Below are 12886 nucleotides of genomic sequence, written 5' to 3'. Positions count from 1 at the left end.
AGCCTGCACGTCGCAGGGAGACCACCATGACTGTTTAAATGCCCTGTAAGATAATATAACTGACACAATAAAAAGAATTACATTTCAGTAACTGAAACACTAGTCATGGAGTACATTACACATTTGTATAGAAAACAAACATATTTCATGTAAGACCTGTTTCAGAGATGTTAAAATGTAAGAAAAGGTATATTTTAAGATGGATCAAATACAGCACTATACTGACCAGGAGGTGTGGGTCAGAAGGCTGAGGTAGAATCAATCACCTGTTCCAGGCCAATCTATGGTACATAGCAAGACATTGTCTCAAGCCAGACAAAACAAAAAGGACAGTAATTGTAACAAAATGCAGCAATGAAGGTGCTTTTTCATATAAGTATTCAAATAAAGCATTAAGGTGTTAGCATCTATCCAAATAAAAAACTTTCTAAAATTCTCATCTTAAGGGAAGGAGGGACCATTCTACCAGATGTCTCGCACAAACTCCAAACCTGTGGGCTTCTCAATTTGGAAATCAACTCACTTTCGTTTGGATATAAAGGATAAAGAGATGGTATGAAAGAGGCCCATGGTGCCTCTGTTTGAACCTGGGAAAGAGAGTCACATCTTGAAGAAATATCCCCTATGTGCTCTCATACAACACAAAACCAAGCAAGTCTTTAGCATTCTTTAGCACAACACTGTGGATCAGGTAAAGAATCCTATACTGCTTCCTCATTTCCGAACGCTCTTCCATTGGACTATTACAGAAATAACATGCCTACCAGTGAGAAACCCCGCTGCACACTTAGGGACTAATGAAGGAAAAGCTTCACAAAAACTAAAAACAAACAAAACCTTGAGGCTGGTGTGGCTAATGCCCAAAGAAGAGGAGGCCTCAAGTTGAAGGTTTTCCTAGTTCATATACACACCTTGGGCTTACTCTTTCCACAAATGCTGTCATCCTTAAATCTCTTTTCCATCCTGGTCTCAAGAATTTAAACAGGCATAGGAGACTGCAAGTCTGGACACGGGTACATGCAAGATTTAGACAACAAAGATATTATCAGAATTATTTCTTTTAAAAATTTATTTTATAATTCATTTAATTTTATTCTATATGCATTGGTGGTGTCAGACCCCCCTGGAACTAGAGTTACAGACATTGTGAGCTGCCATGTGGGTGCTGGGCACTGAATCCGGGTCCTTTGGAAAAGCAGACAGTGCTCTCAACCGCTGAGCCATCTTACCAGCCCAGAATTATTTCTTCTTTTTTGTTTGTTTTTGTTTTTTTTCAAGACATGGTTTCTCTGTGTAGCCTTGGCTGTCCTAGACTCACTTTGTAGACCAGGTTGGCCTCAAATTCACAGCGATCCACCTGCCTCTGCTTCCCAAGTGCTGGGATCACAGGTGTGCACCACCGCACCCAGCCCTTTCTTATCGTTTCTAACAAACCTGGTGAGTACACTAATTTTCCTTTAACTAAATTCTACTTTGTATAAAGGTAAGGCTCCTTTAACTAAATTCTACTTTGAATAATATTTCCTAACCAAGTTTATCAGTAAATCCTTTATAACATCAATTTTACTTCTTCACGTTTCTCACACATCAAAATTACTCTCTCCAAGCCAGGTGGTGGATGACCACCCCCTTAATCCCAGAACACCAGAGGCAGAGGCATGTACATCTCTGAGATCAGGACAGCCAGGGCTATATAGAGAAACCTTGTCTCAGAAAAACAAGCGAACAAACAGCAAACAAATAAAAAAGAGAATATGGATGCTTGGTGATTTTTCTCAGCAAATGTCAATCTGTCCCACATATTCACAGTGCCTGTTTACTGGCGTACTACCCAACCTCTCAAACATAAATATCTTTTTGCACATGCCCCAAAGTGATGTATTTCCTAGTGAGTCCCCAAACAGAAATCTCATTACAAGACCCCACAGTATGAGAATACTCGCACAAACAAGAAGGTAGGTAGGCATAGAACATATAACAAAAATTACATTTTATTATGCTAAGGGTCATCACACAAGGTCCTAACTACAGTCCCAAGTCTGTCTTCCCAAGGCTGCTCATCTGTGCAATGTATCTTAGCTGAAGGTCAGGGCCGGTTTCTAACACAAGGCTTTGATTCAAGGCTCAGGATCCTGGGGGAGACTCTCCAGCCACAAGGCAGAACCAAGTGGCGTCCCTCCAGATGTGCAGAGCAGAGCATCGCTCTTGGTCTCTGCTCTCTCCAGATGTGCAGAGCAGAGCATTGCTCTTGGTCTCTGCTCTCTCCAGACGTGCAGAGCAGAGCATTGCTCTTGGTCTCTGCTTCTATACTGTCCAGTGGGCATCATGGGGTTCTAGGACTGTGTCTGGTTATCTGGGGTGAGTGATGTTGATAGGTTCTGGTTATCAGATGCAGCCTTGGGTGCGGTGTCATCCTGACTAAGCTATTTTTACTTGTCTAAAAGGCATTTTTTTTTTTCTCTATTCTCATTACAACCTGGTACACTGTGGAAGACTCTGGAAATCCCAGAACATGGCAAAACATTTGAGTGTTACATGATGACCTAGAAACTTCGGTTCTTAGAAAATGCTGACAACCTGGCCTGACCTGGCTTCCGCAAGAACAGCAACTATGGAGTTACTAAACAACTTGTCTTCTCCAAATGTTTGTCCATTTTCTTCTGGTGTATCACAAGGAAGTTGCCACCATTACCTGGAGGGGACTAAAGACAGGTATTTGTGGATTGCTTAGACACACGAGCTGTGGGCTGTATCACGTCAGCATATTTCTAGAGCACTCTATTACAGAAAGCCTCATATTCTTTATTTAAATTACTTCAGAATACATTCCGTTCCACTTTTCTGCATGTTTCCACTTATTTTCTTTCTCACAGTCATTTAGCTCAGCGCTGGAAAGCAGAGCTTGCCGGTCCTCACTCTTTCATCTTCCTTTGTGCTGGCGTTCCAGGGGTAAGGTGGCCAACTTATACATCACAGGAAATAAAACAGCAGTGAAGATGGCTGACCCCAGACCCGTGTACAGAACTACTGGCAGGTCTGGGTAGTATCCCTGAAGAATTCCGATCACTGCAGGAATGGCCATGTCTCCCAGACAAGCACCAATCACAAAGAACGCTGTAGCTTTCCCACTTATGCTAGTGTACTGCTCCACCCAGGAAATGCCGCTGGGAAATGTGGCTGCCATCGAGGCTCCATACACAGAAGTTGCAATCCAGAGACAAAGACGGTTCTTGTCAAAAAGCACCAGGAATAAAGATGAGGTCAGGTTGCCAATGTTGCTCAACACAATCATGGTTCCAGGCTTTAAGAGTGTTGCAAAGAAGATGGCCAGGCCCCTGCAGGCTGCAAAGGTCCCCCAGAAGACAGAGTTCAAGCCAGCTGCCTCGCTTTCTTCCATGCCAACATGGCTGGTGGCAAAGGAGAAAATGTAAGAGCCATAGGTCACCTCGGCTCCCACGTAAAAGAAGAAGAAGAGGAAGAGGAGGCAGAGCAGGGCCCTGTGGTATTTAGCCCTTCGAGCTCCCTGCGCAGACGCTGTGGATTTTTTCTGCCTTGAACGTTTCTTACAAAACAGACCAAACAGAAAGACAGAAATTACCAAAACATAGGTGCCGATGGAGGCATAGGTCCACAGCAGATTCATATTATCGGGAACCGCGAACAGAGAGCCTGTGGCGGCTTCAGAGGATCGGTTCAGCATTGGAGGGTCAAAGTCGGACTCTGTGTGGTTCTGAGCAGATGCTGTTGTACCCCAGGCCAATTTAGCCAGCAGGGGAGCCAGGAAGGCACCCAAGGCGAAACTGAAGTGCAAGGCCTGCATGTGGGGGGCTCCTTTGTCCCCCCAGAGATCCAAGATGAGGACGTTCCCACCTACAAGTTAAAGAGATATTCTGACATGAACTTAGTAGGAACATTCCACTGGTGTCTGTTTTAAGTGGTAGGAGTCTTGCAATATTCTAAGTTTACACCAGACTCACTCTGTAATTAAGGAGCTGTCACCGGTCCTCACCAGAGGTCTGTGTTCCACCTGATCTTCATGGAGGTTACAAGTCAGTAAGCCATCTCTTGAGCCAGGTACAGTAGAAACTCTTTGTTGTAGTGATAACCTCACTGGGGAGTAGTAGTACTAACTGTGGTGGTTTGGATGAGAATGGCCCTTACAAGCTCTTGTTTACATACTTAGCTCCCAGTAGGTAAACTGATAAGGAAGGAGTAGGGGTGGCCTTATGGAAGAGTAGGGGGTGTGGCCTTATGGAGGAGTAGGGGGTGTGGCCTTATGGAAGAGTAAGGGGTGCGGCCTTATGGAAGAGTAGGGGGTGTGGCCTTATGGAGGAGTAGGGGGTGTGGCCTTATGGAAGAGTAGGGGGTGTGGCCTTATGGAGGAGTAGGGGGTGTGGCCTTATGGAAGAGTAGGGGGTGTGGCCTTATGGAGGAGTAGGGGGTGTGGCCTTATGGAAGAGTAGGGGTGCGGCCTTATAGAAGAGTAGGGGGTGTGGCCTTATGGAGGAGTAAGGGGTGTGGCCTTATGGAAGAGTAAGGGGTGTGGCCTCATGGAAGAGTAGGAGGTGTGGCCTTATGGAAGAGTAGGGGGTGTGGCCTCATGGAAGGAAGGGCTTTGAGGTTTCAAAACCCCACACCAGACCCAGTCACAGCCCCTCTCAGGGGCTCTCCTCCTTTCTCCTCTCTCCTCTCCTCTCCTCTCTCTTAGGAGGTAAAGCTACTGTTCCAGTGCCTGCCTGCCTGTGTGCCCCCATGTTCCCTGCCACGATGGTAATGGACTAGCCCTCTGAAACTGTAAGCCAGCTCCCTATTAAGTGTTTCTTCTATAAGTTGCTCTGGTCATGGTGTCTTCTCACAGAAATAGGACACTAATAAATTTGTCTTTAAGTCTTGAGATAGCTCTCATATATGCTATACTGGCCTTGAACTTGCTATGTGGCAAAAGATGATCTTGGATTTTTGATGCTCCCTCTGGTCCCACTTAAGTACTGGGGTTACAAGAATGTGCCGTTCCATTTATACAGTGCCAGGAATTGAGCCTAGGATTTCATGCACAGTAAGGAAGTACTCTGCCCAACTGAACTATATCCCAACGTCCACACGTAAATATAGGTACAATATCAGGCAAAGGGTTTTCTAGTGGTGAGGAAACTACCAAAGCTTCAGTACTTTCAATTGGGTGTTAATTCCAGTTGAGGAAATTATAATATACTTAGCTCGAAACACCATATTAAAGATGAAAGCAGAATTGCTCTGAGATTCTAGCATATGTATTACAGGAAACAAAACATTTTTCAGAATTGTACACTGCACAGTTTCAATACCCACAAGGTGAAAAGACAGAAGCATCTAGTGTTTGGCTATCTTTAAAAAATGAGATTTTTGAGACAAGCATATAGTTCCACAATGTAATTTTACATCCAAATGAAACTTGAAGTATAAACTATTTCCACAATCTATCAAATATCTTTTCTTTCCATAAAGCAAGAAAGGTAGGGATAGAAAGCTGGGGTTAAAGATAAGTAAAGATCTACATGTAATTTAAGAGGTCTTCAATAGTAGGACGAAACGTGGAGATTTTCTGTTGTTGGAAAAACAACAACAACCAAAAAGAAAGACAAGAATATGGTATTTGAAAAAAAAATGAATATGGTACCTGTACGGGTTTCTGTAAGCCCAGAGCCTAGGATTCATTTTAGGTTGAATGGTTGCTTTTGAGCCATATAAAAAGTCTACCATTGGGTGGTGGGTCTCTGGCATTTGAACACTTGGTCCCCTGTTGGTAGCGCTGTTTGGGGAGGTCTGGGCAGTGGCCTTGCAGGAGGAGGTATGCTACTGAGGGCAGGCGTTGACAACTTAAAAGCCTCCAGCCATTTCCAGTTGCCATCTCTGCTTTGGGCTTGTGGTTCAAGATGCTAGCCTTCCGCTTCCTGCTCCTGCCACTGTGCCTTTTTATTTTATTTTATTGCCACTGTGCCTTTGCTTCCCCATCCTGGACTCCAATCCTCCAGAAACCTAAGTCCAAATAGACTCTCCTCTAAGTTATTTCATTATAGTATTTTATCACAGCAGCTACAAAGTAAGTAAAACACCTTGTTTGTCCTATCAAATCATCATTTTCTCTTATGCTACAGTGTCCAAACTCTACCCCAAAAGGAAAGCCCACCCATTTGCATTATACTTTTCCCCGGAAAGGGAGTCCATCCATGTTCCGCTAACCCAACAATCTCTCATAAAGACAATCGGTGCCCTAGTCAGCAAGAAGCAGTGTTGAAGTGTGATTCTGACGGTGTGAGTCCATGCCATTTTGATAGCAAGACAAATGGTGCTGTAATTTTCTTTTTTTTGTTTTTTGTTTTGTTTTTGTTTTTCGAGACAGGGTCTCTCTGTGTTAGCCGTGGCTGTCCTGGACTCAATTTGTAGACCAGGCTGGCCTCAAACTCACAGCGATCCGCCTGCCTCTGCCTCCCGAATGCTGGGGTTAAAGGCGTGCGCCACCATGCCCGGCTGTAATTTTCATATAGCTTACTTTCCTTCACAGCACTGTCCCTGATTCTGGAGGCGATGCTGAAGGACTCACTAACCTGTATCCACAACACCAACTGCCACACCGAAGATGGCCATCATGCCTATCAGTGAGAAAGCCTTCTTGCAGAAAGGAGTGAGATAAAGCCCAACTGCGGTAGCCAACATTGACACACCTGAGGAAAAAAGATAATAAAGCCAGCTATAAAATCAAGCATTCAGCTGGGTGGTCTGTAGCGGTGCACGCCTTTAGCCCTGAGAAGCACCTGGGAGGCAGAGGCAGCCGGCTCTCTGTGAGGCCAACCTGGTCTACAGAGTGAGTTTCAGAACAGCTAAAGCTACACAGAGAAACCCTGTCTTGAAATCCCGCCCCCCAAAGTATTCATAAGGGTCCTAAGTCAAAGGAACAACATAAAAAAATTCTGAAAATGCAAAATAACATTATATTAAAACTGGTTGGTCAGCAGGGCATAATGGCACACATCTTTAGTTCCACCAGTTGGGAGGCAGAGGCAGATGGATCTCTGTGAATTCAGGGCCAAGCTGGTCTACAAAGGGAGTCCAGGACAGTCAGGACTACACAGGGAAACCTTGTTTTGGAAACAAATGGTTGGTCTTGGGCTGGGCATAGTGGTACACATTTGTAAACCCAGCATGTGGGAGACAGAGGCAGGTAGATCTTTATGAGTTTGAGGCTGACATGGTCTACAGAGATAGTTTCTGGCCAGCCAGGGCTATGTAGTGAGATCTTATCTCAAAAACAAAACAAAATAAAATAAAAGGTAAAATCAAATCACAACAACAATATCCTATCACGACCGGAGCAGAGATACAGTGGCTGTACATGGTGATTCCCTCTAAAGCTTTTATAATATGTGTGGGCCATAAAAATGTAAATTACTATGTCTTGAATACAATCCTATCATTGCTAATAACCAAATTAGAAATATAACAAAAGATACATTTTAATAGTATATGAGTCAAGTCCAAAAAGAATTGCTTCGAAGAGGATTTTTATGAGATAATGTAAAAACACAAAGATAAAACTCAATCATTATAATAATTATAGGAAAACTTTACCAGATATGTTCATTTGTGGATAAAAGATGGAGAAATAGTCTTTCAACCCACTTTTGAAGTATTAATGAGTCATTCATCAGCAATACATTATTCACCTTGCTTCCAAAGGAGTTTGGGAGTTTTAGTACAGTAATCTAGATCGTCTTCAACCACACCTCTTACCCAGGGTCAGAATCCAAGAAGATCAGTCTGCGCTCAACTCTGACAAGGACAGCAGGACACAAGCGCAGTCTGTATCATTTTCTTACCGTACCCTGTCCCTTCATCTTCAAGCCCAAGTCCACCTAGCCTGGCCAGGTTCCAGGAACTCTTTCTGATCCCCATGGCCCCAGAAGCCCCACCCCACGCCAGATAAGCAGAGCTGCACAGTCTATCAGCAGTGAATCAATGAATGTGCCTGGAGTAGAGGTCAGCGTTGCTCAGGGTTGCCAACACTCACACCCAGGAAAGAGAAATATCAAGTTTATAGAGGGTTCCGTATAGATTCCCTCCAGCAAAAGCTGTCGCAGCCCTGATGCCGAGGAGGACGCCCACACCCATTTCCGTTGTCAACCAGTCTACAGTCTGTCCTTTTGGTGTTTAGAGTCAATTGGAAATTCATCGAAAACAAAAGTGATGTTTACTTACCCAAAAGTAAAACATGATTCATACAGTCAAGGAGAACCCCACTAATCAGGCTGCCGCATAGAAACCCAGAGGCTCGGCCCACAAAGATCATAGACAGGCTGCTAATGTTGAGGTTCACATTGCTTGCCAAGTCTGGAAATGTAGGCCCAAGGATAGCACCGCTTAGTCCCTAGGATTTAAAAAGAGAAAGGCTGTAAGCTTACAGTCATTAAAATCATGCTTATTTAAATGGCAGTCTTTTCCATTATACAGAATGGAAGGGAGAACTACAGTGTGATATAGAGATTCTCTTCGTTCAACAGGGGGGAAAATGCACAACTCTTTACTACTAAAATATAGGCTCCTGTACACTTTCTTCTATTCGACTTTTACATTTATTGTTTGGCTTTGGTTGCAATTCCTTTTAGAATTTGAAGAACGCTGTAAAAGATTTTTCTGCATTAATAGTCAAGATACATCAAATTTATTCTCCATTTAAAACTTTTAAGTCTACTCCAGTTACGACTAATATAAGAATTTGGATGTCAGCTGGGCGCTCGGGAGGCAGAGGCAGGCAGATTCCCGTGAGTTCGAGGCCAGCCTGGTCTACAAAGCAAGTCTAGGACAGCCAAGGCTACACAGAGAAACCCTGTCTTGAAAAACAAACAAACAAAAAAAGTCAAATTCTCAAACATCAACTTATTACTCATGCTAGCTATGTTTTTAAAAATAATGAATGCTCTGGCATGCATGGGTTTCTTTCTCTGAACTACACATATATACTGGAAACCAACTATTTTAATTTCTAAATCTGTAGGCTTCTTTAATGAGCTCCCATAGCCAGCAAAAAGGACTCCGGGCTCTAGCGTGGACAGAGCAGGCAGCAAGCACCAAGATCAACGAAAGACTGACTACAGCTTCTGATCTCGGGACTTAGACTTTGGCACCCAGCGAAGGCTCCCTAAGCACCTGCGGTGTGTCCCTTCGCAGAAGCGCCTACTTCACGGTAGCCCTGGAAGAAGCAGACCAGCTGTGGGTGATCTGTAATCTCAGAGACTGAGGTTGAAACACCACAAGTTCAGCCGCATGCATACTGAGCTACTTAGTGAGAGTGTCTTAAAATACTAAAATCTCAAAGATGAACTTGACTCTGGCTGGCTACAGGCATGTGCCACCAGCATAGCTGAGAGGCCAGCTCTTAAAGTGACCAAGAATGTCGCTTTCCTCTCGGGGCCCATTTTCCCGGCTATAAAAGTAGCTGTTGACAAAACTTGCTTAGGCCACCAGGAAGAGGCAAGGTGGCATTTGATTGCTTAGTAATTTGGAGCTTGTCTGGATGGTGCCTTTCCTGTATCTCCTCCCATAGGACCCAGCTGACCATGATAGTTTACAGATGTTGGAAACACATTTAAGACAATCCGTCTGAACTGACAAAAGCCCTCCAAGAGGAGAACTGTGCCCATTTTCCAGATGGGGAAACTGAGACTCAGGAAGATAAATGCATCCGAGCTGTACAGGCTGGGGAGTTCTCATTCCCTGCAGAGCCTCCTGCCCCAGCCTGGGAAGGGGGACCGCCTTGGCTCTCACCAGCCCTATGAAGGCGGCATATGTGACCAGAGTGATGAGCCAGCGCAGCAAGCCACTCGTCCCGCCACTGCGCCCCGCCACAGTCTCCCGCTCGCTGCCGGTCGATGGGACATGAGCTTCCTGCAGGAGCAGCTGCCCGGTCGTCGGGGCGTCGGCCCCGCGGAACTCCAGTCCCAGCTCCAGCTTGGCGATTCCGAAAGGCACTGGACTCTCTCAACCTCACCTCTTAGTTTAAGACCTGGACGCAGCCCTGCCCCGCCCCTGCCGGGCCTCTCCCCACCCCGCCTCCCGGGGCCGTGGGTCCATGCTGTGCCGAATGCAGACCGCACCTCCGCAGGGCTGCTGGAGCACACGCTCGCCCTCCCGCTAAGCCACAGAAGATGCCGCTGCATCCCAAGACCTACAAGATGAGGCCCACCGCAGGGTCATCTGCGGAGGGAAAGGAAGGAGGTGGGAGGGGGGGCGGGGGGGGGCGGGGGGAGGCGGTTTGGCCTTCATTACCTTCCCAAAGCCCTGTCCTGATGCATGAGATTTCTCAGTCTTGTGTCCATCTTTCACTCCACAAACATTTGATGAAGCTCACGCATGCGCTTTCGTATGTGCTAATTAATCCGCACAACGCTGTCACACAGTCAGTTGCCAGTCGCCAAACAGCAACCCCAGAAACAAATCTAGTTCGAAGCTGTGTTTTCCCATATCCAGTTCAGCGCATAGTCTGGGCAAGGCATGGTGTAGTAGATGGCCGAGGAAAGATCCACTAGGGGAGGTCTTAGCTTCTTCAGGAATACAATCTCCTCACTTCAGTACACACGCACTACGCACTCCCTACCACTTTTTCTCCCTCCTCTTTCCACATACTCCGAAGCTCCCAGACCACAGACCTCACTCTCATCATCCTGCCAAGATAGCTCCATCCAAATTTCCCCAATCACTCACCTAAACCAGCTTCCAACTTCCATTCCGTGATTTCCGTCTTGTCCCTATTTCTTGCAAAGACTCTCACAAAGACCACAGTTGATCTCCTCCAACAGATGAGAATCCTGGGTGTGTGAGGGAAGGGGGGGGGGGGGCGGCGGCAGGGTGGCCTCTGAAATGGCAGTCATAACAACTAATAGGATTGTAAAACTCAGAGTCCTGAGCTCTGTTTGCTGGCCCTGCTGCTTAAGAGGAGTCGGGCAGTGGGATGACTTGAAATCAGTTCATGGCCAGCCTGTACAACACAGTGAGAATTTGCCTCGAGGGTGTGTATTCACACACAGTACTTTATATAAAACAGCGAGAATCAGACATGTACATAAAACAGCGAGAATCAGACATGTAAGATAGAGTTAGGATTTGAGATATACTTTCTATGTGGTTGACAGAAGGCATGTAAATAATTATTAACATGCCCGATTCAGCCTGTTAGGAGAAGCAATACGAAGAAAGGGCTATGGGAGCATCTAGAAAAGAGGAATAAGCCAGATGCGATGGTGCACGCCTTTAATCCCAGCACTGGGGAGGCAGAGGCAGGCGGGTCTCTGTGAGTTCAAAGCCAGCCTGGTCTACAAAGCCAGGACAGCCAAGGCTACATAGAGAGACCTTACCTCAAAAAACCAAAAAAAAAAAAAAAAAAAACGAAAGAAAGAAAAAAGAAAAAGGGGAACAAATTGTATTTGGGAGGCTTAGAGAAGGTTCCACTAAAGAAACATGTCATGGGGATCTTTGAAGAATAGTGGAATTCTCCATAGGGAATTGAATACTTTAAATGAAAAGCGTTAGGCCTCTGCACAGACCTCAGAGGGCATGGAGGACTTAGGTTGGATGCTGTTGAACGCTGGGAGAACATGCACACAGGACTGCAGTTCCCTCCTTGACAGACCTTCCAGGCTAGTGGAAGAGACTAGAATGAAACAATCACACCAAAAACATAGCTGAAAGCTGTGCTTAGTACTGATACACACGAAGGAGCACAGGGGGCTGTGATTGCAGAAACCCACTCCGGTTTGGGGTGTTTAGGAAGGTATCTTTAAGGACCATGTAGATGCTGTGTATAAAATACAGAGCAGCCAGGCAGTGGTGGCACACGCCTTCAATCCCAGCACTTGGGAGGCAGAGGCAGGTGGATCGCTGTGAGTTCAAGGCCAGTCTGGTCTACAGAGTGAGTTCTAGGACCACCAGGGCTATTACACAGAGAAATCCTGTCTCAAAAAAAAAAAAAAAAAAAACAGAAACAAACAAAGGCACTCAAAGTTTTAAAACATATTTATTTATTATTTTATATATAGTGTTCTGCTTGCATGTACACCTGCACACCAGAGGAGGGCACCAGATCTCATTATAGATGTTGTGAGCCACCATGTGGTTGCTGGGGATTGAACTCAGGACCATTGGAAGAGCAGACAGTGCTCTTAACCTCTGAGCCATCTCTCTAGCCCCATCACCCCATGTTTTGGTAGATAAATTATTGCATTAATTAAAGAATTAAACATGGCCAGGAAACCAGAGTAGTCCCTAACGTAGAGCAGGTGTGTAGGCAGGTATGGGCTGAAGCCCAACTACATTAGTCAACAGCAATGGATCAAACAGGTAAATCAAGATGGCGGCTTATATGAGGCAAGTGTGAATAAAACACATAGTATAGCTTAGTGAAGAGAGAGCTTTGGAGTCATGCAAATCTCAGACTAAATTCTGCCTTCTTGCCCAGCAGCTTTAGCACTGAGGAGAAACCCGCCTCTCTAGCTACATCGTCCATAAGAACAGTGCTTGGCCAAGTCTACGAAGATGGAATAGGGGTGCAGAAACAACCAAACCCTTTCTTGTAGAAAGAACTGGGGCCTTTGTTCAACACTCATCTCCCTTAGTACAGTGAAATGCAGCCTTTTCCTCCCTACTGCCAAGGCTTCCTAAGAGGAGACAGAAAGGCCAAGCTTTGCCAGAGTCCCAAGTATGAAGCAGAGGTAAAGAAAGTCTGAGACAAGGTGCACAGCTCTAAACCCAGGTCAAAGCAGGAGGGACGACGGCAGCCAAGGACATCAGTTCTTACAGTTGCTTAGATAACACATCTGATCTCTTTGACCTTCAGCTTCCCAACGTTTAAAGTATCTTT

The 12886-nt window shown here is 45.5% G+C and overlaps 2 protein-coding genes across 2 annotated transcripts in view; both read right to left on the bottom strand.

The window, feature by feature from the left end:
- The window catches only part of LOC127205278 (sodium-dependent glucose transporter 1C-like), an 88796-nt gene that overhangs the window by 30958 nt on the left and 44952 nt on the right, over positions 1 to 12886 (bottom strand).
- On the bottom strand, positions 2753 to 8392 carry LOC127205280 (sodium-dependent glucose transporter 1B-like). Its single transcript, XM_051164486.1, is given in 3 exon segments — positions 2753 to 3870; positions 6585 to 6701; positions 8233 to 8392. Coding segments are annotated over 3 exon segments (1326 nt in total). The 5' UTR covers positions 8324 to 8392.

The sequence above is a fragment of the Acomys russatus genome, chromosome 21 (genome assembly GCF_903995435.1).
Source record: "Acomys russatus chromosome 21, mAcoRus1.1, whole genome shotgun sequence".
NCBI lineage: Eukaryota > Metazoa > Chordata > Mammalia > Rodentia > Muridae > Acomys > Acomys russatus.
The sequence above is the reverse complement of the archived record's forward strand: the minus strand, read 5'-3'. Positions and strand labels throughout refer to the sequence as shown.